Source organism: Hippoglossus hippoglossus, chromosome 12 (genome assembly GCF_009819705.1).
Source record: "Hippoglossus hippoglossus isolate fHipHip1 chromosome 12, fHipHip1.pri, whole genome shotgun sequence".
Taxonomy (NCBI): Eukaryota; Metazoa; Chordata; class Actinopteri; order Pleuronectiformes; family Pleuronectidae; genus Hippoglossus; species Hippoglossus hippoglossus.
The window spans coordinates 8,454,154-8,480,986 of record NC_047162.1 but is presented as its reverse complement, the minus strand read 5'-3'; the positions used below and the strand labels follow the sequence as shown (position 1 = coordinate 8,480,986).

General features: G+C 42.7%; 2 protein-coding genes across 10 annotated transcripts in view; one reads left to right on the top strand and one right to left on the bottom strand.

Moving 5' to 3' along the window:
* Positions 1 to 21,993, bottom strand: part of LOC117771523 (probable E3 ubiquitin-protein ligase HERC1) — a 40,341-nt gene extending 18,348 nt beyond the window's left edge. For 3 of the 9 annotated variants that reach the window (XM_034601979.1, XM_034601983.1, XM_034601985.1), the window contains exons 1-41: positions 21,840 to 21,986; positions 17,525 to 18,527; positions 16,702 to 16,797; positions 16,412 to 16,594; positions 15,786 to 15,998; positions 15,555 to 15,653; positions 15,368 to 15,464; positions 15,126 to 15,269; positions 14,833 to 14,960; positions 13,729 to 13,873; positions 13,064 to 13,235; positions 12,737 to 12,871; positions 12,393 to 12,558; positions 12,036 to 12,161; positions 11,420 to 11,644; positions 11,114 to 11,266; positions 10,786 to 10,945; positions 10,303 to 10,506; positions 9,966 to 10,184; positions 9,388 to 9,561; positions 9,013 to 9,127; positions 8,690 to 8,807; positions 8,288 to 8,489; positions 7,819 to 8,113; positions 7,660 to 7,708; positions 7,537 to 7,582; positions 6,867 to 7,120; positions 6,489 to 6,686; positions 6,187 to 6,307; positions 5,813 to 6,053; positions 5,532 to 5,698; positions 5,219 to 5,371; positions 5,029 to 5,126; positions 4,731 to 4,823; positions 3,890 to 4,057; positions 3,549 to 3,788; positions 3,371 to 3,454; positions 2,855 to 3,080; positions 2,427 to 2,721; positions 1,298 to 2,076; positions 370 to 583 (exon numbers count right to left, since the gene is read on the bottom strand). In XM_034601979.1, coding sequence (XP_034457870.1) covers positions 370 to 583; positions 1,298 to 2,076; positions 2,427 to 2,721; positions 2,855 to 3,080; positions 3,371 to 3,454; positions 3,549 to 3,788; positions 3,890 to 4,057; positions 4,731 to 4,823; positions 5,029 to 5,126; positions 5,219 to 5,371; positions 5,532 to 5,698; positions 5,813 to 6,053; positions 6,187 to 6,307; positions 6,489 to 6,686; positions 6,867 to 7,120; positions 7,537 to 7,582; positions 7,660 to 7,708; positions 7,819 to 8,113; positions 8,288 to 8,489; positions 8,690 to 8,807; positions 9,013 to 9,127; positions 9,388 to 9,561; positions 9,966 to 10,184; positions 10,303 to 10,506; positions 10,786 to 10,945; positions 11,114 to 11,266; positions 11,420 to 11,644; positions 12,036 to 12,161; positions 12,393 to 12,558; positions 12,737 to 12,871; positions 13,064 to 13,235; positions 13,729 to 13,873; positions 14,833 to 14,960; positions 15,126 to 15,269; positions 15,368 to 15,464; positions 15,555 to 15,653; positions 15,786 to 15,998; positions 16,412 to 16,594; positions 16,702 to 16,797; positions 17,525 to 18,496 — 7,967 coding nt within the window. In that variant the 5' untranslated portion in view covers positions 18,497 to 18,527; positions 21,840 to 21,986. Of the gene's footprint in view, positions 1 to 200; positions 248 to 369; positions 584 to 1,297; positions 2,077 to 2,426; positions 2,722 to 2,854; positions 3,081 to 3,370; positions 3,455 to 3,548; positions 3,789 to 3,889; positions 4,058 to 4,730; positions 4,824 to 5,028; positions 5,127 to 5,218; positions 5,372 to 5,531; positions 5,699 to 5,812; positions 6,054 to 6,186; positions 6,308 to 6,488; positions 6,687 to 6,866; positions 7,121 to 7,536; positions 7,583 to 7,659; positions 7,709 to 7,818; positions 8,114 to 8,287; positions 8,490 to 8,689; positions 8,808 to 9,012; positions 9,128 to 9,387; positions 9,562 to 9,965; positions 10,185 to 10,302; positions 10,507 to 10,785; positions 10,946 to 11,113; positions 11,267 to 11,419; positions 11,645 to 12,035; positions 12,162 to 12,392; positions 12,559 to 12,736; positions 12,872 to 13,063; positions 13,236 to 13,728; positions 13,874 to 14,832; positions 14,961 to 15,125; positions 15,270 to 15,367; positions 15,465 to 15,554; positions 15,654 to 15,785; positions 15,999 to 16,411; positions 16,595 to 16,701; positions 16,798 to 17,524; positions 18,528 to 21,629; positions 21,768 to 21,839 lie in introns of those variants that run through there. The other 6 variants (XM_034601986.1, XM_034601987.1, XM_034601980.1 and 3 more) reach the window with 6 other exon arrangements.
* Positions 21,994 to 24,113: 2,120 nt separating this feature from the next.
* On the top strand, positions 24,114 to 25,901 carry esm1 (endothelial cell-specific molecule 1). Its single transcript, XM_034603054.1, has 3 exons — positions 24,114 to 24,638; positions 25,072 to 25,215; positions 25,381 to 25,901. The coding sequence occupies exons 1-3, from the start codon at positions 24,215 to 24,217 to the stop codon at positions 25,473 to 25,475; spliced, it is 663 nt and encodes a 220-aa protein (XP_034458945.1). The 5' UTR covers positions 24,114 to 24,214; the 3' UTR covers positions 25,476 to 25,901.
* The last annotated feature ends 932 nt before the right edge of the window (positions 25,902 to 26,833 follow it).

Below are 26,833 nucleotides of genomic sequence, written 5' to 3'. Positions count from 1 at the left end.
CTGGATGACTCTGATTCTATTTTTCATTTTATTACACAACCCTGAAGCCGTTTATTCACTTCTGGAATGCAGGAGTGACACTGACACTCAGGTCCACTGGCTGGGTTAGGAGAAAAACAAGCAGGCAGAGCTGCAGCTGAGACTGAGGACAGTGCAAGCAGGATCCTCACTCTCTTCTCGTCATACAGATCCTAACTCACCCATTCCCTGGACTTCAGACAAGCTGCCGCTGCCAAAAGATACAGGTCTGTAGCAATCAGTCACATGAGAATGATGACTCCAGTTAATGTGTCTGTGTCTATTAATGTGCTGTACCAAGTATTTAGTATTGCATACATCAAATTAATATTTTTTTATTTTTCTACTCACTGGAGGAGGCTGATGGGGAGGAAAGGGTTGAAATTATCAAGGCCATCCGCCTGCAGGTTTGTTGGCAGAGATGATGCCAAGTCTGTGTTGGAGGACGAGGCAGACGCTCGGTTTGATTGGCCGAAGATGGCGGTGCCCTCCGAACCTGCGCTGTACAAGGACACAGAGCTGGAGGACTTGGAGATGGGCTGAGAGGACAAGTGGTGGCCGGATTCTGCAAGAAAAACAGAGTGATGAAGGTTAAATCATAGACCAATTAGTTATTTAATTTTTTTTACCTTGAATATGTTACAACAAAGCTGTTTTTAAGTCTGTCAGTGCAAATCATTGAGCACAAGTCTGAGTCAGGTCCAAAGTCTTCATAAGTACAATGCAAGATTTAAGTGTGTCAAGTATGTAGCAAGTAATTTGATTCACATTCCATTCAAAAATGTTTTAATAGTGTTTTTTTAATATCAAGTAGAGTTGCAATTAGTTTATGGAGAGAAAATTAATTAGATAATTTGATAGCTCCTGCAGGGTTCATTTCCTTGTATTAAAGGGATAGTTCACAGAAAAATTCACTCATTATCTACTGGCCATTTTCTCATTATTTCCATTGGTTTTGTTGACCAAACGAATATTCCAGAAAGTAATCAGTTGAAATAAATTGTTATTTTAGTTCCTATCATCAACTTAATCCTTCCAATGCAAACACAAAATAATCAATTATTCATGGTGTGTGGCTGAGCAAGAACTCTACGTCACCATCTTGTTTTTTACATAATTGTTCCTTGACTATTCAAATTCAAAACATCTGACTTAACATGTACAACTTAAGTCCCTAATCGTAATTTTTGTGACTTCAGTCCAAATGTCTCATCTCCAGCTCCCCACCACAGTAACCTGACAAAAATGAATAGCAGATCTAATCTATAAATGCAGATACCTTTGCGTTCTTTGTCCTCCTGCAGTCTGTTCAGGGCTCCCTTGTAGATCATGACCTGAGCCCTTTCCAGGTCGGACAGAGACACGCTCTGTTTGATGGGACAGGGCCTGACCGCCCACTTCACCATGCTCTGCACCACATACTGCAGCACTGATCTCAGCTCAGCGCTCTCATCCCATTGTTTGCAGCTGCCCTTAGCCTGGTCAGGGTTCAGGCTGGAGAGGGGACTCACTGAGGTGTTGGAGGGGTCATGCTTTGGCACTATAAGCATATCTGATAGCTTCTCACAGCTAAAAATGACAGTAAGAGATTTCAGAGCTCCAATGAGAAGATATGAGACTCTAACCGCTCTCAGTTCAAGTGCAAAGGCATCCACTTTAGAGGTTTGAGACGTTTGGTGAGGTAGGGGTTGAGATGTTGACTCCTGATGGTCAGCAATCTTTGAGGCATCTTTGTTTGAGGGCGGTGAAATGCAGGGTTCCGTCTCAACCTTCTGATCCTTACACCTTTTCCTGTCGTCCTCTGTCAGCCATCTGATTTCATCTGACACGTTTTCATCCAGACAGCTCTGTGTCTCCGTGTTCTCCTCTGAGTATTTCCTTTTGGCGGGGGGATAAGCTCCCAGCCACCCCTGCTCCTCCAGCAGCCCCATCAAATAAATCAGATCCAACAACACTGTTGGTTTGAGACCTCCGAGGCGGGTGACGTCGCAGCAAGAAACATCGCAGGACTCCAGTGAGATGGCCGGGGTGTCGCTGGGTGACCAAGAATTCATGGAGCTTAGTTATTGCGAAGGATGGGGAAGAACCCACAGATAGAGCATGGATTGACACCAGGACGGATTCAACAGGGATTAATGGATTTAAGAATGAAGAAGAAGGGGCAAGAAGAAAGTAAGATCAGAGGGGTAAATGGTGAAAATAAAGTAGAATGTTAGACAAATTACAGAGGAGGAAAAATAAACACTAACAGAAAAGAATTATACATGTAATAAAGATGCTGAGTGGACCAAGACAAGAAAAATATAATAATTGTTTAATGGAGGATAATGAGAATCTACATTTGAGAAACATGCAGTGAAACTTCATCATAAGTAAGTGGAGTATGAATGAATTTATTTTTATAATACCTGACGGAGAGTTCTGCCTCCTCCCACTGGAGCTTGACCAGGGAGCTTCCTTCTTTCAGGACACCGAGCAGAATAGCCCTGCGTCCGCTGGCCTTGTGCAAGCACAGACCTCCAGCCCGCAGACCGCTGTCCACTCCTCCGATCACAGCCAGTACCGGCCACACTTCAGTGCAAAGAGCAGCCAGTTTGGCCTCTGACAGCGACCGGCCATGTGCTAGCAGTTCCCTTGTGTCGTCACCAGCCAGGCCTTTGTCTCTTTCGGTCTCTTCTTTCTCAAAGCGTGTGGAGCTGAAGCCTGCGGGAGAATGTAAGAGGGAGACAATCAACCACACAATCGTAGGGATGTTCATCATTAACAGTTTAACCCTTAACCTACTTCAAGAACAAAACAGCAGACTGAATTAAACAAATGTTAACTTGTGTCTGACCCTGAGTGTAGCTTCCTAAGTCCTCCTCTTTCAGCAGAAAACCAATGAGCTCCAGGTGGGTGTGGATGTAGTGGTTGATGTGCAAGGCCCACGCGTCGCACTGATGGAGCCGACGGAGGAGATGCACTGTTGACTCCAGCAGCACCATCGTCCGAGGGCTGCAGAGGGGATCCCCGGGAAGTAGGTTACTGGGCATGCCTCTCATCTGCAGGTCACGCAGCGCCACCTGAGAGAAATACAGAGGTAAAGTTTTGTTGCAGTACAAAATATTGTAACTTGGAAAAGCCATGCAAACCCATTATCTCACCATTTACAAATTACTTAATATTAGTATTGGTAATGTCACTCATTGTATTGACAGCTGACTGTTCTCTACCTGGGTCCTAATAATAACGTAATCCAAAGATATTTATATTCTAACAGTGGCAAAGGATGGTGGTTATCAATAATAAAAACGTTTGGGCCCAAAAACACAGGTGCCCCTTGTGCCTACTGTCTGTCCAGTATATCAAATACCTTCTCTCCAGGATTGCTGCTGTAGAACAACACACATGGGTACAGTTCAGAGGCGACCACACTTTCAAAGGCCAACTTTGGCTCCTAGCAGAAAAAACAAACGCAAAAGATTGTAGAAGAAAATGGAACAGTCATTTAGCACAAAGCTTCAACATGACAACTGAGTATTTGATCAGACCTTGTCATTCTTAGCAAAAGAAATGGTGTGAGCCTCCATGTCCAGGATGCAGGTTATGGTGTCTCCCTGGGTAAAAGAGGGAAGTGTGCGGACTAGTTCCCCACCGTGGTACAGGTTGCCACTGTAAGCCCGATACAGCCACATATCAGTGGTGGTGTGGTGGTTGTGATCTCTGACTGGCCAGCGTGACACGCCCACACATGTGCCCTCATTGCCTCTGTTCTCTTTGGTAATGTGGAACTGAGAAGAGAAGTTGGGTTCACGTCAGGTTATTGGTCATTGCACATTTAAGTGGTCAAATCTCGTCATTAAAGAAGGAAAAAGCTGATTCCAGTCCTTACTTTCCATATGAAACAGCCAGAGGTGATGGCAGTGGTTGCCAGGCCGTAACCCTTCCCTCCTGAGCCATGGGAGAGGATGTTCCCACTCTCCAAAGAACAACAGACCAGCTTGTGTGGGTCAAAGGAAAAATCTCCAATGGGAATACATTCATCGTAGCTGCCATGGTTCTGCAAAACATGTTTGGGATAACACTTAGCACACTAGCACTCAGCATTGTCCACCAACTGATAAGTAAATGACATGTTGCAATGTGCAAAAGAGTGGATACAAGATTTCAACTCTAAATCAATTACGGTCATTTGAAGGACACAATTTATACCCGAGGATTTTTATTCTTGTAATTTTCTTTGTAACGTGATACTTATTAGTTATTATTTGGCTTTATTTTCCCGTCTTCCCTTTTTTCACGACTTTGCCTCCTGCCCCCACCATGGATAACATGCCCATCTGTTCTATCAAGTGTCCCTGCTGCTTTCAGTTTCATTACTGCCAGGACTGCATTCCTCTCACATTCATTAATTCACTCGTAGTAAAGACTAAGCACTTTCCTTTATGATATTTCTATTAAGGTAACAGACCAATTATTTGGTAAACATTTTTGAAGGACTTCTGAAAACATCAATGTACAATGTAATGCTCATTTACACCATGCATTCAGAAATTATGGTAATTATGTTGCAGAAATTGGTTTCAGTAACTTCAATTAATAATGAATGAGCAAAAGACATTACTTGAGTGAAAAGAGTTGCAGAAACATTTTGTACAACTTTTCATCTAACAAGGTAAACAGACTACAATATGCTATACAGTATATGACATAGTATTATTAAAGTTTATTACCCCCGTGTCTTTTTCCTTGTCCTCGTGGTTCTTCTCGGTGAGTGGTTCCTCCCACATACAAACAGACAAGAGCTGAAAGAGCTGTTTAACAATCTACAAGAAGACACAGAAATATAGGAGAATTTAATCAACAATTTATCCACTTTAATGTATAGGTTCAAGTTAACAAACACATCAGGGAGCCAGTAATTTAATCATGAATACATCATTGTCTTCTTCAGTTACTATAACTGACTGATTTCTTTCCATGAACTTTAACTCAGTAGATTTTTTGAAATCACTGCACGCTGCATTGTACCTGTTGAATTTGAACTGGCTCAGAACAAGCAGGTAACAGTCTTTCTAAAACGTGAAAAGCCAGGAGCTTAGTGCGAAGGTTCTGGAAGCAGGGAGATCCTGAAAAGAGAATTACAAGGGACATATGTAAACCGCTCTGCACTGTAAACAATATCAACACTGTTATAAATTATAATTCTGAAGAGGCTTACCTAAAGGGCACTTGTGCGAAATAATGGCCATGAGTGGATCGACCCATTTGACAAAAGTAGAAAGTCTTTTCATTACTCGTAGTGACAGCACACGCCTCAGAAACACCAAGAAATCTGCAAGCTGAGATTCAACCACTTTGCTGCTTTCCTTTCCTGAAACAATAAACCAACAGGAGGACTGTGCTCAAAAACACACAGAGGCTATTTCATGGCTTCACAAATGCCACATCTGTCTTTTAAAAACGATAAATATAACTGTGCTCTTTCATTACATTGCATTGACAAGACATCAATATAGCTAAATTTGCCACACCAACTAGATTTGCAGTCTTGCTACTGGAGTCGGGATCTGTTCTCTCAGCTGCTCCTCTCTCCGCGGTCTGCTGTTGGTGGAAAGCGTGCAGGACATTTTGGAGCTGCTCACACATCACTTCCATTAGAGCTTGGGACACGTCGAGAGGCAGTGAATCCTCACAGGAGCTGAAAACGGGACAACTTAGTAGGCAGATCTAAACACATTATTCAGTGAATTAAATAGTAGAAGAAGTCATGCACACTTCTTTACAGCCAATCAAAGCTTCCACGTTCTCTCACCTCGCAGCTACAGTCAGTATCTGAAGCAGGCGCGTACAAGCTAGTCTGACAGACCCGTTCATTAACATGGATCCAGATGCAGAGGCTGCAAACCAGCTCTGGTTCATCAGAGCACAGCTGTTGTTGGTCAGCACAGACAGGACATCCAGGATGCCACATTTGATGACCAGCACCAGGTCCACTGGCTGGTAGCAGAAATTCAGTGCAAACATTGTGGCCAGGAGAAGGTGCTGAGAGGAACCTGAGTACAGCAGAGACGATATGGCAAAGACAAATGTAAACTGCAGCAAATAATAGCCAGGGGGAGTGGTTCAATGGTGTTTAAATGAAACATAAACATGTTAAACTGATGCAAAACAATAGAGCAAACAAACCTGTGTGTTCTCTTTCAAACAGGACTCTCTGTCTGAGGACACGCACCACCTGCTGGAAGAAGGTGTGGGCTGCAGACTGCAGCTCTCTTTGCGTATCAATACAAGCTGAACTTGTACCAGACTGGATTGAGATAAGAGGTATGGGTAATTAATACAACACAGTAATAAAATAATAGATGTATATATTCAATATAATGACAATGTTTCCCCTCTCTCCATCTAACTGGATTAAACATTCATTCCTTCTTTCTTTCCATCTTTACTAATCAAGCAACGTGAGAGTGCACGAAATCTTCATGTACCATGTAATGCTGCGTCTCATAATAAGCTCCTGAGGGAGAGCCAATGATTTGCGTCCCCAAAGCAAAGCATCCAGAGAGGAACTGAAGCTGCACGGACTGCAGCAATGCAGGAAACTGAAGGGCGACTGTGCAGCCACTGCTCTTTTCCTCCATCTTGGACAGGAAGGACGACATCTGACACAAAGCCTCCAGGCGCATCTGATCATAACAAAAACATGCTGGTAGTTAGTTAGGCCCTTATGTGGCCGATTACATTTCATTTTGTTAAAATAAAGAAAACAATAGGTAAACAATTAGCTGGAGGTGTAGAGGTATAATTTCTCGGTAACAATCTTGAAGTTTTGTTTGTAATTTCACATTAAATAAAAATCTATTCACCTCAGCCCTCTGTTGCTGCTGCAGTATAGCAGACGAAATGGCCTTTGGATCTGCCTGACTACACGTCTGTCCACCCGGCAGTGTTGGCGAGGAGGATGAAAAGTGGATCAGGCTTCCACAGGCAAAGTGGAACACCTGGTTAAGAATCGGCAAAGCGTTGTTGCCATAGTTGGACATGGTGGCGGTCGGACTGATGCACTGTCGCAGGCGATCCCAGGCGTCTTTCATGATGTCCAGAGAACACAGAGGTAATCCTGAAGCAGACAGAGCAAAGGGAATAGAGTGTTAATCATTCAGTGTTAACTTTGGTATGAAAGAAAAAAAAAATGGGAGTGATTTCTCTCACTAATGAAAGAAAAACAAATGTGTGCAAGTTCTGCTCAGAGCAGGAAATTTCCAATGAAACAGTCCGATCCAAAAATGTTTCTTACTAACAAACAATGATGAAACGTTATTGCACAGAACTAGTGAAATTCATTCGACGGTTTGGAAAATACAATATTGATGCCAAGCTAAGCAAATAGTACTGGCTGCAGTCTTATGTTCAGCAGACAGACATGAGAGTGGTACTGATATATTCATATAAGAAAATAATCACATCATACAGGACTGAAGGGTATGACATTTCAAAATAAAGCCATTCATTGTCTATTGTACCTGTTACACTTACCCATTTTATTCTTGGATGATCCCGAGGAGATTTTGGATTGGTCAGACTAAAAGTGACAAAGAAAGCATATTAGCATTGATATGGGGGGTGTAGGTCCACATTTTCTTACTGAACAAGACTAACCTGTTTTCTGCCATCACCAGTCATTGAAAAGGATTCTGTTGATGATTTCCTGAAAGTGGGAAGGTGCGAACACTTAGTTGAAGAACAGCTCACAACAAAAAAAAACTGCTCTAAAACAAAACCAATAAACAAACACACATTGCTTGGCACAAACTCTACCTCGCTCCAGTAGCCGAACTGTTCTCCCGTTCGCCAGGTTCCACCCAAGCAGGCCGCACCCCCAGCAGGAGGAAAAGACAGCGGGACACCACCAGATGGCAGGCGGCTTGGAAAGACAAGCTCTCCTCAGAATCCCCCTGGTTCTCCCACTGCATTTTGGGATCCGGCCCCCTGTCCGGACTGACGGGGCTTTCCATGCTGCTGGGGAGGGTGGAGGTGCCGAAGGACTCGTACACCGTCACATTCTGCTGTACTTGCATGGCCTCCCGGGTGGCCATGAATGATTCTAGGACTTCTGCGGAGACATTAAAAAGACACTTGAGACACAGCACGTGTTGTGATGATGACTTCGGTGCTCGTGGTAAACCAAAAGTTCTGATTGGGTCTGCCTACAAACTTTAAAATACAAAGAAAAAAGTATACTGAACATTTCTGAGGTAGGGCAGAAATAGAGATATGCATTTCTAACCTGACAGGTACATACGGCTATTTCCAAATGCATCCTCCTCTGCAACCTCCTCCTGGTTGTGGTTGGCTGTGGGAGTTGACGTCACCTGCACCTCCTGGCTACAGTGACCTACTGACGGCTGCACATGATCCTTTCCCACTTGCTCCACTGATGGCACTGCCTCTTGCCTGTCTGCATCAGGACTTTGGGGCGATTGAGCAGTCTGCAATTCAAGAGGGGCAAACGCATAGGCATTAAATATGCTGTATATACACCAGTGTTTTTCTCTTGTGATTATTATATTTACACAGCCATGCATATTTATAAGTTTGTAATTCACTGTAATTTGCCCTATGCTTGTTAAATTACTGCACTACATATATTTCATTGTGACATTAAGTGGAGACATTTTAATAATGGTACCTGTTTGGCAGCAGCCTGCACCTGTGACGTCCTTAGAGAGTTTTTATGTGCCAGCAGAGTGCTTCTGATTTTATAAACTGTTTCATAGACGTCTAAAAGCATCTCGCAGGGCTCGTATCTGTCTCGAGATAAAGGGGGTAAATGGAGGGGATAATTAGCATTGTGCCGTTTTGCAATGGAGACGTTACAGTAACATTCAGTCACAGCATTATGTTCTTTAAAAATGACAAACTGTCCTCAACAATAAGTACTGTTGAGTTTCTTTTAGAGTATCAAAATAAATTAGAAGGTATTTCATTAACTGTAATATTTGTGTTACTAACCTGTCCTGCAAGCAGGCCTCATTCTGCAGACCTGTGTGTTTCAGCAGAGCAGCCAGACTGCAGCGACAGACCTTCATCAGCAAACAGTCGCCTGAAGAGCCTCCGCTCTCCCACTCTGCTCTCACAACAAACAATACAGCTTCATTACAGGGAAGTCAAAAGCCGGAAGAAAATCGCAACCAAAAGACCAAATTAAAAAACAAAACAATGATGTATCATGTAAAGCAAATTATGACAGCAAGTGGGGCAATATTCATAAATTCTCTTTCAAGCTCAGTTCAGTTAGACCATTATCACCTGGATATTTACATTGTAAACATTCAAAACAGACGCATGCGTGCATGCACACAAACAGAAAACGTGCAAGTGAAATACCTTTGCTTTGAGCATACTCCTCCATCTTCCTCCACATTCCACATGCAGCTCCTCTGGAGGATCCCAGAGCCAGCTCCAGCAAAGTCCTGGTCTCCTCATTCAGACTCAGCTCAGCAAGCCGGGCATCGCTGCTGCCAAGGAGCACCACCTCAGTCAGCCACGCCATGTTAGAGTCTACAGGGCAACACGTCAGATATAGGATTACAGACGAAGCAAAGCATTTAGGATATAACAGTTTATTTCCTCCTTAGCAAAATACAATTATATCTTTAAATAACAGGGTGTCTCTGTGGCCTCCTAGTCTAAGATGTGTACCATGTATAGTAAGATACTAGTAAAACAAAAACAAAAAACTTTTTTAACAGTCCTTAAACATTACTAGTCTCCTACTGCCTTTTTTATTTTAAAACAAATATTGTACTGAAACTAACAGCTAACAATGTGTTTTTATAGTTTTTATTAAGTGTTTTAACAGAATGAGGTCACACATTGGGAATGAGACTGCAATCAGTTGGTCTCGATTTGTCAAAACATTAGCACACGTGAACGCAGGGAGGGCAAGGAGTTTGTTTTACTACCCAGCTGTTCGTAGTCCATCTCAAGGCCGTTCCTGAGCAGGATATTTGATAGCCAGAACTCTGACGTTTTCTCCTCGAGCGAGGACGGCGGGCCCTGCAGCATACCACCAAGGCAACGGCCGACTGCCAGCGATACAGACCGTTCCAGGTCCAACAGCCATGCCCACTTGCACTCCTCCTGTTGCTGTTGTCCCAGGCATTGGTTTCCTTCACTTTTATCTGTAGAGAAGAGCCGACGTCATTGTTAAACTCATCTATATTTTTCCAGGAAGAGTCTTAAATGTAAAAATGTGCCATCTATTTTTTTAATTAATCAGGTAAGTCAAAATCCACTGACCCAAACAGGTCTTCTGAGGTTCTATCCCCAGTTCTTGTTCTTCCAGCAGCTCTGTCTCTGGCAGCAACCTATTGAAATCATTGAGCTGCTCCAGCAAGGCCAGTAAATGGCTGAGGAGGGGTTGAACTGTGCTCAGCGGGAGCAGCAGCAAGGAGTACATTACCTGGCACAGAATGTTGCCAGCCACTGAGTTGTACAACACCGCTGGGACACAGGATGAGACGAGAAAGAGGGATAAGAGTCACTGATAAAAATAACCCCAAAACACAGACTGATAACAGATAGATATAGAAGCAACATAGAAGGTTTAAGTATAGATTTTGAAATCCATTTGTTGAATGTGCATATGTGCTTTTCCTAAGATCAACTGAGATGTCAGTGTTGCTCAACCAAAAAGCTGTATGAATGTTGAAATAACTACAGTAAATATGTAGAGTTACAACATTATAATGACATACATGTGTTGACAGCCATTAGTCTTACTGTTTAGCTTCTTGATGATGTGTTTATCCAGGGAACTCTCCTTTAACAGTTTGGTGGATCTCTTGAGGGTCTCAGCAGCACAGGGAAGCAGCAGGTAAAGATGCTCACGAAGCAGCGTTACACTGCTGTCGTCCTGCAGAACAGCAGAATCAGTGTGGACCTAAAATGACAAAATATTAGTGTGAAAAATACAAGATGTGTCAGAAAAATATATATTGTGTACTGTATCTAACTAAAATAATGGGCACAGTTCCTGTCTGTTATTTTTGTAATAATAATAATCTAATGTTACATTTTTGTATTTTGTATAGCTGTTACTGTAGTGCACCTCAAGGCTGGTATGGATGTAGCAATGGGCGAGCAGGTGTTTGTGCAGTCCAGACAGAAGCTGGTGGAAGTGACAGGGAGGATCAGTTTGTCCCTGGCTATCACTCGAAAGCTGCTTGTCACTGTTTTTCTCCAATTCCCCAAATGCCCGCTCCTGTATGAGCACACACAAGAAAAGAAAATACATGTGGGTGAGTGAATAGGAAGAACACTCTATTTTTAGATGTGCACCAGAATGTACAGGAGTTAAAGGAACAGCAGAGAGGCTGGTGAAACACTTCAACACATGATGTTCTCTGTTGCATACCGTGTAGAAGCCTATGCTGAGGAGCAGGGTTCTGAGGAGCACCTCTGCTAAGTGCAGAGGGTCATCGGACTCAGAGGAGCTGGATGAAGAAGGCGGCCGGACTGACACAGCAGGTGTCAGAGGGGGTCCCAGGGCTGTCACCTCCCCAAAATTGCTGTAACCTAGTAGAGACGCTACATGGCTCTGGTCCTGAAGGCTGCTGAGGACCATGTCTAACTGAAGACGCTGTAAAAGAAGAGGAGAGAACTGTATAATATTTGATCATTTAAAGTCTGAGGCTACCGAAAACATTTCTGCAGAGAAGGAATAATGTTTTTACAGCATCACAATTTCACAACATTCAAGCAAGTCTCCACATATTGCCTAGCAACGCTCCAAGTTGTTGGAGTGAGTTTGACTAACACACTGTTTGCCAACTCTGTGTGTCAGGATAAAAATTAGGGAAGCCAAGCAGCCACAGCAGAGTACACATCCTCTTTTAAGGCAGTTTAAATAGTTGTATTGTGTCCTGCATTTATAATAACATCTTCTATATAGAACACATCTGTGACAAAATGCATATAAATCAGATTCGGTTGTAACAGTTGTTAAAATAGCACAAAAGACCTTGACTTACCTGGCCTTTGGAGAGGACATTCAAGCTCTGAGGGCCCTGAGGAAGGAGGGAGAGCAGCAGTTCTGTTCTTTCCCTCAGCGGAGGCAACAGCAGAGAAGCACCAATAGACAACGTGTTCAAAACTGCCTGAGGATGGAAAGGAATATCAGCACAATATGAAAATACACATGAGTATTTACTGCATACAATAAATAAGGATAAATAGGATCTGACACCTTGACTCACACTTTAAGTTTGACCCAATGCTTAGTAACTATCCTGGTTTTTACTCCAACATTTGATACATACAATTCCTCCCATTCCTTCTGTCATATGTGGCCATAAATATATAATTAAAATCACAGCATTTTTGCTTACCTGTTGTATGGAGTCTGGCATATTGGTGTCTATGAGCCTGAAGAGCAGGTTTCTGAGAGGTCGGCTCTGAGCCCCCAGAACCATGGCACCAGTGCCCCCAGCATGGGCCAAAGACAAGTGGATGGACAGCAGCTTCATGCACAGCAAAAGAAACTGATGGTGGTCCCTGAGGAAGAGATACAGAGAGCAGTGTGGCTTCAGTGGAGTACACATGTCCTGGTGATGGGGATTTTTTGAGTCTGATTCTTCACTGAACAAAGATTTATACAGAAAAAATTAAATACCACCTTGAGGTAACTGGCGAGATTATCATAGCCGACTGTAATTGTAATGTTGTTTCATACCTTTTAGATAAGAATGGAGCAGGGGGGGTGTCGTCCCCGATGCCATCACAGTAACTTTCTAGGAAGTTGCGTAAGTAGGCGAATGTACTCTCTTCCAGGTCGACACAAAAGGGCCTGTGCCATGCCACCAGTTGCCTGGAAAAAGGAAAAAGTTAAAAAAAGCCGTGCCAGCACAAATGTGAACCTTAAATTTGAAAAGGGTGTGAGACAAGTTTAAAGTTCGGCAGTAAAACATTGAACCCTCATTGGGAGCATTAGAGCACAGAGATGCCACAGATTGGGTATTCTTTGCAGAGGAGCAGAATATATATCGAGTTGAGATTTGACCTGTCAGTTGGAACTGCGGTCCAGGCCAAGCTGTGAGAAGTGCCTGCAGTGATTTGCTGGATGGACACGCCCTCCAGACCAAGTACTTTCTTAGGTTTGGTGATAGGCGTAGAAGTGTGGCCTTGCCCACACTGGCCCATGGTGTTGTTCCCCCAGGCATACACTTCATTCTCTGATGGAAGAAGAACAGCACATCTGGCAATTGGAGCAGATCTGCACTTTTAACATCCACAAAATTAAGATTAAAGGCTCAAAGCATTTTTCTTTTAGTGGTGTATGACACACAAAAGAAGGAAGACCCTATATGCTAGCTAAAATAAAATTTCAGAAAAACACATATTACCGTATAGTAACAGGAGAAAAAAATTGAAATTAAGGAACAGTTGACCTGTGGCAACTAAAAACTAAATATTTAACACATAATATATATTCCTGTTTGCCTGCTCAGCTCAATGAGTCCTCAAGTTCCTCCTTTATCTGAGCTACACAATGGCAGTGGGTTTAAAAGATGATTTAAAACAGCATTTCCGTGCACAGGGGGTTCTGGGTTCTTCGTCTCAAAAAGGTATGAAGCGGGTGGAATGTGTCACTGAGAATTTTGTTGGATATTCTGCAAAGTTTCAGCTTTTCTGAAAGCAGGAGTCTGTGTGCAGCCTGTATCTTACCATGAGACAGGGCCAGACAGTGGCTGTCTCCACATGAGATATCAATGATCTTGGTGATGCTCAGATCCTCTATGAACCTGGGCCTCAGAGAGGTCGTCTCAGAGGAGCCACACCCTAAACACGAGCCACAGCCCCATGCAAACACCTGAGGAGGAACATGAATTTAAAACAAAGAAAATGCATTATTGATATCTAGTAATAACCAACACCTGACCAAAATGCATTATTTGGACTTAAAATATTAAGGGCTGTTGAAGAATGAAGAGAGTGACTAATATCAATGTGTTAGCATGTTCCTTCAACATAAAAGCTTGCCTTCAAAGGGAATGTAGAAAGAAATTATTCAAAAGAAATGCATCAATAGTACAAAGAAAACTCTTTACACAGAAAACATCAGGACGAGTGCAATGCAGCATTTCAATATAGGTTTCTGAAATAAAAAGCACTTTGTAAAACAAATAAAAATCATTATAATTCACAACCGAGATCAACGTTGAGCATGTCATGCAAATCCAGTGAGTGAAAGAGTCCAAACAAAGAGAAAATTATATGATAAGTAATTCAGGATTAAAACATGTTTATCTTTCAAAGAACATTTTCAGCAGTTTGAAAATGAAAAGGTTTAAAAACTAGAAATGAGTACATAAAGCTTGAAGTACTCAAAAGGCACTTCTGGCAAGAATGAGTGTTATAATATGGGAAATATATTTAAGTGTATTTACAGATGTCAGTATTCATGATTGAAAATCAACAATGACTATTTATTATATCACCTCAATATTAACAGCTATTTACCACTTCAGATTGTCCAAAACATTTCCTTGTTCTTTCATTCTCATATTCATACAGACGACATTAGTCCTCAAATATATTACAGGCTATCTACATTTAATTTTAAAATACAATATTATAAAGTTAGGGGGAAAGCAGCATTGAAGTCAGCAAGCGTTTTTTTTTTTATTCCCTTAAGAGATGTAGGTCTGCTTTTTGTAAGAGGATTAGTTTTATACAAGTAAGGTAAGTAATAGGTATTTTGGGAATTAAATTGGAAACAGCTGTCATGTAGCACAGTAAAAAAATCATCTATGACCCAGAATACCAGACCTGTCCAGCAGAAGTAAGAGCCAGAGACGATTGGCTGCCAGCACAGACTTTCCTGATGATGAATCCGTGCAGGGCCTCTATGACCTTGGGGCGATACACACGATTGGTGTCTCCATGACCTAGTTTACCTGGAAGTATGAGGAATAGCTTTAGAATGAGTATTGGTTCACAAAAGCTCAAGACATTTCTGTTATGAGACAAATGTTTCTGCTATGGTACTGTCTGTTTTCAGGAGGGGCACAAAAAGCATCCCATTCCCCGATTCAGCTCTTTTGTATATTTTGTAAGCATACCGTTGTCTCCTCCACCGAACGACCACACAGTGTGTCCATCCTGCGCCACGGCGATGGTGTGGGAGCTGCCACAGGCCACCTGACCTACGCCGCTGATGTCCTTCACCAGCGTGGGCATGTTCCGACTCTGGCTGTCACTGTGACCTGGTCAGGGAGGGGGTAAGTGCGGCATTAAGGATCGATTTCACTTTGACGGTATTGAGCCAAAATGCAATAAGCAACTTGAGAAATGAGGTGCGTACCAAGTCTGCCAAAGTCCCCTTCTCCCCACGTATAGAGCTCTCCATCATTAGTCACAGCAGCACTGTGTCTGTAGCCAGCAGACACACAAACTACGACCTGGTAGAGACATCAATTTAAACATTTTAAAAAACAACATATGAATACAGAATAAGATTCCATTTCCTAAAACCTCACGTGCTTGCTTACTTTGCCAAACAGTGGTCCTTGTATGATTTTGGGGTATTTCTGTGTAGCACTGTTGCCATGGCCCAGTTTCCCATACTCTCCATCTCCCCAGCTGAACACCTGGAAGAAACGTTTTTCAAAATGTTCAGATTCTTAATGAAGAAATTGCAAAATTGTACCTGTAAGTTAAATTACCGACATGCAAACCTTTGCAATGTTTACAAGCAATCAGAAGTTATTTCAGTTTCTTACCTCTCCTTCTACAGTGATGGCCAAAGTGTGACCATCAGAGCCCTTGGAGGACGACACTTTCTTCATGTTCCTATGTGGCTCCAGGACAAGTTTCTTGGGCATGGACTGATTATTCGAGTCCCCCAGACCCAGACGGCCATAGCTGCCTTTTCCACATGCTTTCACAGAACCATCTGCAGATACTGAGAACGTACAGTACTGACCCGCCTCAATCTAAAAGTAAGAACAACAAAGAATCTGAATTAATGTGGCAGAACCATATGCAGTGATTCTGATTCTGGCATATGTGGCACATACGATTTACTGTATAATTGTAGAATGCAGACGCCTTCAGATAATAAAATGACTGCATGGAAATGACACAAAAAATAACAGAAATATCAAGTGTAACTGTGCGGGCATGCAGGTGCACCCGCGCTACCGCCACAGACTGAATCAATTCTGTGGGAAACACTGGTATATAAATACTGCTTTTAATATATTGGTTATTCAAAAGCATGTTAGTTATGTAATTATATATTGGCTTAATATTAATGGTGATAATGAAGGAGGTATAACAACAAATAAACCTGTAACATGTGAATAACTTGACACTTGTGGTTAGTGTTAGTGCTGTCCAACCATACCATTTGGGCGTCACTGAAGCCCTGCGTCAGTTTTGGCAGGAGGATCTTCTCCAGAGTTCCCTCTGCCAGCTGATGGCTGCTGTTGCTGCCCCACACGTACACCATGACCATATCGCTCTCTGTACCAGGAGAAGCTGCATCAGTGCTGCAGGAGCACAGGCAGTAGGACGCCAGGTTGCAAATCTGCCAGAGGGAAGGACGGTGGTGTTATTTAAATCAGTTACTGAGAAGTATCAGCATCAGTGACAGTTCTTAACAGTGTCTATAGTTTGTCACTGAATCCATGTTACCTCCTCAAAGAGGCAGAGAGCCGCCTGGGAGAGCCGACAAAGTCCATCTGCGTCCTTCATCAGCACCTGAGCATTGGCACATTCTCCACGGACACCCTGGAAAAAGAATTAGTTTAGCCTTCAACATAGTATTTTGAATACAGTATAACTCAGTTTGTGGGAATACAACAGTGGTTCGCATATACATTTGATCAATTTTATTACATTTCTAAACCAGAAGTATGTACCAGAACAAGAAAAGCCTCATCCCATAAACTGACATGTCACTACATGACCAGGTGGAGGGGTGATGCCAAGATTGATAAAGTGGCAATAAACCAGCTCTTAGTGGAGATGCTAGTTAATAGAGAAAGCCTCAGGGTGTTTTCCCCTTTTTTCTCTCACCATAAACTGAAATTAAATTGTGGTGTGTTTATTCTCTCAGCTCTATATTTCAGCTTATATGTGAGATATACATGCAAAGTCTTAAAACCTTAATCATGAGCAGTTATTATTCAGGCCTTTGGCAATACCCAACCCTGGCTGTCATTTATATAGAAATATTGCAAAGCTGATTAGCCTGCTACAGGATGACTCAATATGCATATCAAGAGGGGACAGGAAGACCGACTCACACTTAATCCTTATCTGCACATTAATGCACAACTCAAATCTGACTTAAAATAGAGATGACATTTTGTGTCACAGTGTTATGGTATGGAAATGTTGAACTAAAAACTAATGACTGGACAGAGTAGATGGAATAAGAGTTAAAAAAATGGAATATTAAAAAAAATTTAAAAATAAAAAACACAACACACAATTGGAATAATGTGTGACATACCGAATATTGCCTCATTTGGAAAAGGGTTTGATGGATGACATCAAAGCCGACACCCGCTGGCTGCTGTGAGCTCAGCGAGGAGGAGGAAGACAGTGTGGAGGTGCATGAGGACATGGAAGCAGCCAGAGCTACCTCCACCCACTCCAGCAGAAACTTCAGAGAGCCTCTTTGCATGGCCAGGCCGAGCAGCAGCTCCAGCGCTAGCCTCCGACCGGTGGGGTCTGCCCCGCCAGTCCCACTGCTCACTGATGTCTTCTTGAGGAAGTCAGCCACCTGTGCCAGACAGTCCAGCCCCACTGATGGGATCTTATTCTCATTGGCCAGAGAGAGCGGTGGCAGCGAAGCAAGCACAGAGGAGGCTGTGGCGAGCACATCATTACAAAGCACCGACTCGGGGTGCACAGAGGCTGCGTATCTCCAGTTCTGCTGCAGTAGTGAGAAGAGCAGACTCAAACCTGTCCTCACACCCATCTCTATCAGAACATCTGTACCTGACTTAATTTTGGATGCTGCCCCTGGCAGGCAAGGCTCTGAGGCCAGCTCAAGCTGCCCACATTCAGCCCCGCTGTCGGTGGACTGCGAGGGCAGCTGCACACGGAATTTGTCATGGTATTTGCTGTGAAGTGCGTAGTAGATCCTCTGAAGAACAACCAGCCTGTGGTGGAGGCCCAAGGTGTAGGAGGTTTGCGTCAGCATGCGGTGAGCCAGCCATCGCTGGCTGTGAAGCAGAGATGACAGGTACTCTTCCTTCTCCGCCGAGGCATTGGACTCGCATTCGAAGTCAGGCAGGCGCGGGCCAACGAGCTCTTGGACAGGCTGGGCCAGAGTCACCACTTCCTTGTTGTGGAGGAGCTTACTGTAGAGCGCAGCAGCTCGGTGCCTCCTGGCGGTCTGGACGCCGTCTTCTGCTGCCCAGGAGCTGTTGAAGTGCTCCTGCCACTTTAGCAACACATGGGTCTGACAAGGCACCATGTCTGTGCATTATCTATTCTGTAATGTACACCTGAATAAAAGAGAGGGAGATGGGATTAGATCAGATTAGCGGATGATGCCTGAATTCTGACAAAATAAAGAAATCAGACATCACTTCCTCACGTTTAATTAATACGGTGAAATGTCACATTTCTCACCATCATTGATTTACATCCAACATTTTCTGCTGAAAGCCAATCGTCTAATGCATTTTCCTGCCAAGTAAATTCACTGTGAAGGTGTCAGATTTCTCCCTAGTGTTGGCTCTGTTCCAACATACAGTACATCCAGGCTTTTGCCATAGTCTCTGTGGGTATCTCGGAAATAGGTCGCCTCACCCTATGATTACGTCTAACACACTAATGAGAAACCTTTTGTCTCACAGGCACTAACAAGAATCCCTATAAAGACACGTGTTCTGTCTATCTTCATTTTAAAGTATTAGTTAAATACTATGACAAAGAATGAAACCTGCTTTGAGAGATGAGGGACATGATTGATAATAATCTAATCCCTCCCTTGTTAATTCATTCATACTGTGCGTCTCAGTCAGAATGCAGTTGCCATAGTCATCGTGTCAATGTTGATCACCTGATGCTCTGACATTAAGATCAACGCGGCTCCACCTGACCACCCGGTCCGCCCGCCTGTGTGCATTTTTGTCGGCTTTATAATAATAAATAATTAAACGCAAATCTGATGTTGCCAATAACTGGAAATAAATACAGGTTTACGTTTTCCCAGCGTCCATCTAAGTTGATCACATGTAGCCCATGAAAACCATGTAATCACTACGTGGAGGTTAAAAAAAATCCCCCTGACTGTCACAACATCGAGGTCAACATTCACAGCTTAGTGGGTAATTTCATGGGAACACTTTCCCATGACATTAGAGTACATTCACCCGACCAATCCTTAACTATATAAAAAAGTTTATTTTACAACCACTCGATGAGAGAAAAAGAGTTTGAGAATAATATAAATTTTTCAGACTTGATGGAAATCTATGCTTTTAATACAAATGCATTTCTCTCATGAATTGCCATCCCTGTCAAGCAAAGAGTAAACTAAACTAGATATCCCCACACTCTTAGCTCACGGCTGAGACTCCTGCTATAATTAAAACTGATAGAAAAACACGAACCCGTGTGAGTGATAGAATGCTAGTTACGGCCTGCTAAATATGTGAGCCTGACACTTGGACCATGGTCCACGGTCACAGAGCCTCAGCTCTCCTGCCTTGCCTGAGGCCTGTGGGGCTATATGGTTTCCACACTGGCCAAAAATAACAGCGAGCATTGATATAGTAATGGGCCCTTCGGTTAGGCAACCTCAAGCAAGCAACCACTGGCACAACAATCACTGATTACGCAATCTCTTTATACGATGTTGTGGCAAAAATAAAATAAAAATAAAATGAACACAGATTGGGCTCATATGTAGGAGCAGAGGCTAATGATAAAAGCAATACCTTGCATATGTCAGAAACCAATATTAGTGGCTGACATTTCTTATTTATTTTTTCATTTATTAAAAAAGGACAATGCACAAAAACATTAATATAAAAAGGAGAAGAGATGATCTATGCTGGATTCAGCTCATTTCCATCTGCAGCACAAATCTACAAGTACACATGAACATATACCAGGACATTCATTCAATATTTAACATTCACTGCAGGCAGCTCCATGTATGACCAGCGGAAAAGTAGAAGTGAGTGATTTTAGTAAGGAGTGTCTGAGAAACTGGGTCACATATTATACAAAGCTATGTCAACATGTCTTCTTTTACCGAAAATGTGTCACCGTCCAAACAAACAGCCGGAACTGTGCTTCCTATCTATGATGCTGAAGAGAAAGATGAGCTAATCTATTGAGAAAGGCTCTCATGTCTTAATGTCTTGGTTCGAACCATCAACTGCTCTGTAAATTATTAACACTTCTCCATTCAGTATTTTTAATTTGTTTGTTTATGTATTTGTCAGCAGGATTACTCTAAAAGTACTGAACCAATTTGGACCAAACTTGGTGGAGGGATGGGTCACGTGTCAGGGAAGAACCCTCTACATTTTTGCGGGAAAATGTATTAATCTTTACGAAAACAGCCACATTTATGGTGTTCAGATCTATGAGTTTGTAGAATTTAGTGCAGATTATCCAACTGTTTATTTTTTTCCTTTTAGCTTTGTTTCTATTATAAGAACCTGACAGATGTGTACGATTGTTTGGCTTCGGTGGAGGTATACACGTTCTAGATTTTCTATAAAGCTCTTAATTACTTACCCAATAAAACATTTCAAAATATAACAGTGAAAAATATCCTAAATGACATCTTGAAATTACTTATTTTCCAACTAACCATCTCAACCCCAAAGAGTTCTTATATAACGTGCGAAAAATAACACATTCTAACCCATATCTCAGCTGATGATGAATTAATGAAATTAAGTAGATACAGCATGATCAAGATTGCATTTTGTCTGCAGGAGAAAAGGCATCAATCTACAAGGAACTACCCTCCACATCCATCTTTTAAATCCGTCCTCTTTCACACTGAGAGAAGCCAAGATAAAGGAGGCTTCACCACCTGTGTGTCTCCTGACCACATCCATGTTGGGCCCTGATGGGAAAAGACCCCTTCTGACATCTAGACTCTCTCTAGTCAGGAAGGATTTGAAAGTCACCCAGGAACCGAGCTGGAGGAAGTTTGTGCTGCTGTTGCCAGGACAACCCTCAACACAATAAGTATTTACACAGTGGATGCGGGGAGGAAAAACATTGATGATGATGTGAGCTTTGGATAAAGATGCAATCATATTAATTCAACCTAATGTCTGACAGCAGCTTCACGATTGGGAGTGGAACAGCAATAGTGAAACGCTGCATTATGGGAAATGTAGACTGGATTTCAACTGACAGCATAGTTTGATTTATTCATAACACACTGCGTTGCTATCTTTGCTCCTTCTCACTCCGAGGCGTCTGTCAGCATTAACGCTGGCGGTGTGTTAGCTCAGTGTTATTGTATCATATTCGTCATATTCGTTATCACCGACACGCGCCGCGACGAAATACGCGAGTGTTAAAACGCAGCCTGTCCCCGGCGTGTTGTTCCCAAACACCGGTAACGTTACCGAGCATCTGCGGCGGTGACAGCTGAGCTAACGCTGGCTGCAGTGCCGCAGCTCGTCCTGCTGTCAAAACCCCCCGACCAAGCCCCTCCGTCTGCCCGCTGACAGCTCCCGGCTCACCGCTGCCGGGGCTCGTTAGCATCGTGCTAACGTGTCAACCCCCACCGACACACGATGAAAACACAACAGCACACACACACACACGTGAGTTACCGTGACAGTAAACATCCGCCGATAAGAGGTCAGCGCTACCTGTCCCGTCCCGGTGAGGTCTCCCTCGGACGCAAATATCACCTCAACCTTCTTCTCCTCTTTCCTCCTCTTCTTCGCCAGCTCGAGTCTGGACCACTGAGGGAGACCACTGCTGGAGGACTACTCTGCCGCCCCCCCGTGTCATGGAGTGAGAACAGGCGTCTTCAGTGTTATCATCATTATAAACATCCTCCTCCTCATCATCATCATCATTATGCTCATCCTCCTCATCCTCATCCTCATTATGACCATCATCATCATCCTCCTTATCATTATCATCATCCTCGTCATCCTCATTAATATAATCATCATTATGATCATCATCATCCTCCTCCTCCTCCTCATCATTGTTATAATCATGTTTATCATCATTATCATCCTCCTCCTTATCCTCATAATCGTTATCATAATCATCATTATAATCGCCCTCCTCCTCATCATTATGATCATCCACCTCATCCTCATCTTCATTATTATAATCATCATTATGATAAATCCTCCTCCTCCTCATCACCATTATGATCATCCTTCTCAGCCTCATTATTATAATCATGATTATTATCATCATTATCATCCTCGTCCTCATTATCATCATTATAATTATCCTCCTCCTCCTCATCATTTTTATAATCATCATCATTATCATCCTCCTCCTTATCATTAGAATAATCATCATCATCATTTTAATTCTCATCCTCCTCATCATCATTATTATAATTACATTATCATCATCCTCTTTATTATTATGATAATCATCATATGATCATCATCATCCTCCTCCTCATCATCATCATCATTATCATCTTCCTCCTTATCATCATCATGATTATAATGATCATCATCATCATCATCATCATCATCATCATCATCATCATCATCATCAATCCTTCTCCTCATCACCATCATCATCCTCCTCATCAACATCATCATCATTATAATCATCATCATCATTAATATCGTACCTTGTTATATTAGTTTCTCTTTTATTTTATTTTACTTCTCCCTTCCTTACACTGTGTGTATGTGTGTGTGTGTGTTAGTTCTTCAGGACCTGTAGGACCTGCAGCATAACCACTGACCTTGACAGGACCAGTAGATCTCATGGGGACCAAAGTCTGGTCCGAATAATGCAAAAGTGTGGTCAAGTTAAGGTTATGGATAAGGTTTTGTCTCCACAATGAATGGAAGTGAATGAGAAGTCCTAATAAGGGAAGCAGCCTAAACCTGTCTGTGTGTGTGTGTGTGTGTGTGTGTGTGTGTGTGTGTGTGTGTGTGTGTGTGCGTGTGTGTGTGTTGGTTTCTTGCAGCCTGTGCATGAATCCAGACAGGCCAGACAAAATACTTCTGCGGCCCAAACCTAAATTTGAGCTCCCACCCCCTCAAACCATTATCATAGCAATAAGCAAGTAAATGATGAAAATCAGTCGAGCAAACAAGGAGTCTGTTCAGCAGACTTTACTTGTGATCTGCTCAGCCTATATATGAAAGCTGATGCATAATATCGCTTGAAGCTGTGGAAGAAGTTTTGAAAATAACCTTAATGATGTTGCATCAGAAGATCCATTGTTTTTGGACCTTGACCTTGACCCACAATAAATAGCGGGATGTTGTAGCCTCTGTGGCCTTCCTTTTATTTACCTGCAATAAGAAATTGCTGGACTATCCCTTCACATTTGTAATTTTGGTGTTTGTGTTATCTTATGATGCACTAATGATGTTACGTTACAACATTGTAAAAAACATTATCAACAACTAAAGTCAGGCTGCAAACTTTAAAACATTTGGTTTAAACCGGTATTGAATCTACGTCATGTTATATTTCGAATCAGTTCCTATTTTTGTTCGTTTTTTTAGTGCCTTCTTGTAGACTTATCCATAATTCCCCTTTTTACTTATTAACCAGTTGATTTGAATGGAAGCTTTTGATTAAATATAGCGTTCTATTTTAAGATGAAATTCCCCACATTTCATAACTGATAAACCTAAACCTTCTTCAGGGGAAATATTGTCAGTATGATTTCCTATCAGAGGATGTTGTGACTGGAAACATGTTTGGCCTGAACCTGGCTCACGTCCCACAAACGTGTGGGGGGTCTTGCGTGGGGGGCTCCTCCGTCACTCCCTCCAAAAACAAACCAAAGATAACTTATGACATCAGGTCACACAGGATTCCAGGTCCTGGATGGCGCTGCACAGTCAATCCCACTTCCAAGCCGGATCTCTAAAAGGGGGCTGAGTGGCAGAGAGGGGACGACAACACCGGAATGAGGAAACTGACGAGGACGACCCATGTGCAAAACAACAAAGTTGTTCGTCGCTGATAACCGCGCAACCTGATGAACCGCGGGTCACTCCACTCCAGTCAGCCAGAGGCGAATCCTCTCCTCTCCGGCTCCTCTCCAGCCCGCAGCCTGACACAAGCTCCTCTCTCCCTCCTCCTGCATCCAGTGATGTCCCTGCTCCTCATCGCGGTGCTCTCCTCACTCCTCGTGCGCGACGCTGGGGCGACGTGGGGCGCCGGCGTCAAGTACGCGGTGAACTGCCCGGACAGATGCAGCGCGGAGCGGTGCGGCGGCACGCAGCGGTGCGCACGGACCGTCCTGGACGACTGCGGCTGCTGCCAGGTCTGTACGGCCGGCAGAGGGGAGCACTGCTACCGCACCGTGTCGGGGATGCACGGGGTGAAGTGCGGACCGGGATTATTCTGCGAGTTCTACAAGGATGAGGACGATTATGGAGACGAATATGGGATCTGCAAAGGTACAATCACATTAAACAACAGCCTGTTACATGTTTCTGCTGTTTCTGCATGATGCACTCGGAATGGAGGGATGCTCTGCTGCACCAGAATCCCACCATGCTTTCAGTCTTAAAGGCTGTGGGCTGTTTTATTGTCACAGTAAATAGCAGCTTTGTCATAAAACCGATGGACAAGGAGGCACAGGTGCAGTCTCCAGCAGCTCCACATATGTGCTTATTTGACTTGGTGATTATCTCTCTATCATCTGAGTCTGTATATTAAATCACTGACATATCAATGTTCCTGCTGATCCCTGATCAGTTCATCACTGACTGTGAGTACGAGTCACAAACTAACTAAGAAGTGGGGCCTGTATCTGAGACATTCAGGTACACTAATTTTCTCCCTTTGTTCCAAAATGATCAGTAATGTGATATCTCTTGGCTTTGACAGACTGTCTCTATGGAACCTATGGGATCGAGTGCCGCAAGACATGCAACTGCAAGGGAGGCATTTGTGACAGGGAGACAGGAGCTTGTCTCACCCTCAAATTCTTCGCCAAAATCGCCAGCAAGCTCAAGACGGAGCCAGACACAGGTAAGAAACTAGCAAGTCTTCTTTAAATAAAGATAACTCACACTGACTTTCCAAAAGTTTGTGTTATTAGTCAAGGCTGGGTGTGTTGCATGGGTCACCAAAAGGGTTGAATAATGTAATGTGAGAGGGCACTGATGTAAATATTCTTCTTTCTTGTGTTGTCAGGGGCAGAGGTGGGCTCAGGAGAGGTCGGCGCTGCCCAGAGCAGAGAGCAACACACGGACAGGTCCGCTGCCCCGAAGAGGCAAAACCCTCGCTGACGAGTGCCGACAAGACTGAATCTGTTCAGTGTAAATGTAGCATTAACTTATAAATGATCTGAAAGATATATTTTATTATATGTTCAATGATAAACAGAATTTTTTTACAGCATTTGGAAGTGTTGTTTGGTTCACGTCACCTTTTTTTCTAATGAAATATGCAGCATATGTTATTACCTTCGAAGCCTCTGTCTCTTTTCTTCTCTTATTGCTATTCATCTGCTAGAAATGAACTGAAACTGTAGTTATCCAGCTCCCTCTCCTATCATATTCATTTTCAAACTGGTTATAGAAATATTTTAACGTTTTCCACAATGACACTTAATTTCAATTGTATATATGAATAAAAGGACGTGGGAACTACATATATAATATGCCAGCCGTTGTAAAGAATGCTCTTACAATTAAACCAAAGTTATAACTCACTGTTGTCCTTTGATTTTCTATGCAAAGTTGCATCTATTTATGTCATTAGCATCATATGCAGTTACTGCATCATTTGGTTTTATGACACTAGCAACAGTTAATGTCACCTAAATAACTAATATAAATTATTAATATAATGACACCATGACTCAAACATCTTTGCGTATCTAAACAAATAAAAGTGCAGTAAAATAAAAAGCACATTATACGCAATCATGATGATCAAATGATTAGTATATAGTTTTCGAAGTACATTAAGCAAACAGACATTTTTAAGCAAAAGTTTAAATTTCTTCCGTTTATTTCGGTGCATCGTTGAACCTTTGGACTTTGGACCGTTTGGGAGTTATGAACCTCAAAAATAGAACTTTCAGTTTTCTCAGCAGAGTTCAATTCTGGGATAAGTTAAATATTGACCATCTCAAGTGTTGCCTTGGCTGCACACTTCAGGTTACTGTCATATTACTGTAAACAATAGCACGATGCCAAGATACAAGATCACCACTCGGTGCACTCGGGGATTTTATTATTTAGGTGAAGGGTTACCTGATAAAGCCAAACCACAGAGGATTTTTTTGTTTGTTATGTTTGATTTGAATATTTTACAGACGCTCAGGATAAATTTTGAGCTGACCGACAAATATTAGTAGAGCAAATGAATTCCTAACAGGGGAGGGAATTTAGAAAGTGGAGGTGGCGCTGCCTTTTAGCTATGTTGGAATAAAAGCTCTCACTTGCACATCAACGTGACTGGAGTGTTTTCCAAAAGAATGGAAAGGACATGCAAAATTTAGAACCCGTGTTTGCACTTTATGCAGCATTTCTAGACAATTTCACTCTGCATGTAGAGATGCAGAGACATCCGACCCATTTAGAAACCGAGTAGAACCAGAGATTGTGGTACGAATTTTATCAGCCATTTATTTTCTTAG

What these genes read in the sequence shown, in the direction of transcription:
- esm1 (XM_034603054.1), top strand. Translation starts at nt 24,215, where the DNA reads ATGAACCGCGGGTCACTCCACTCCAGTCAGCCAGAGGCGAATCCTCTC. An exon ending in CGAATATGGGATCTGCAAAG is followed by an intron (nt 24,639 to 25,071) that starts GTACAATCACAT and finishes TGGCTTTGACAG; the next exon opens with ACTGTCTCTATGGAACCTAT. An exon ending in CAAGACGGAGCCAGACACAG is followed by an intron (nt 25,216 to 25,380) that starts GTAAGAAACTAG and finishes TTGTGTTGTCAG; the next exon opens with GGGCAGAGGTGGGCTCAGGA.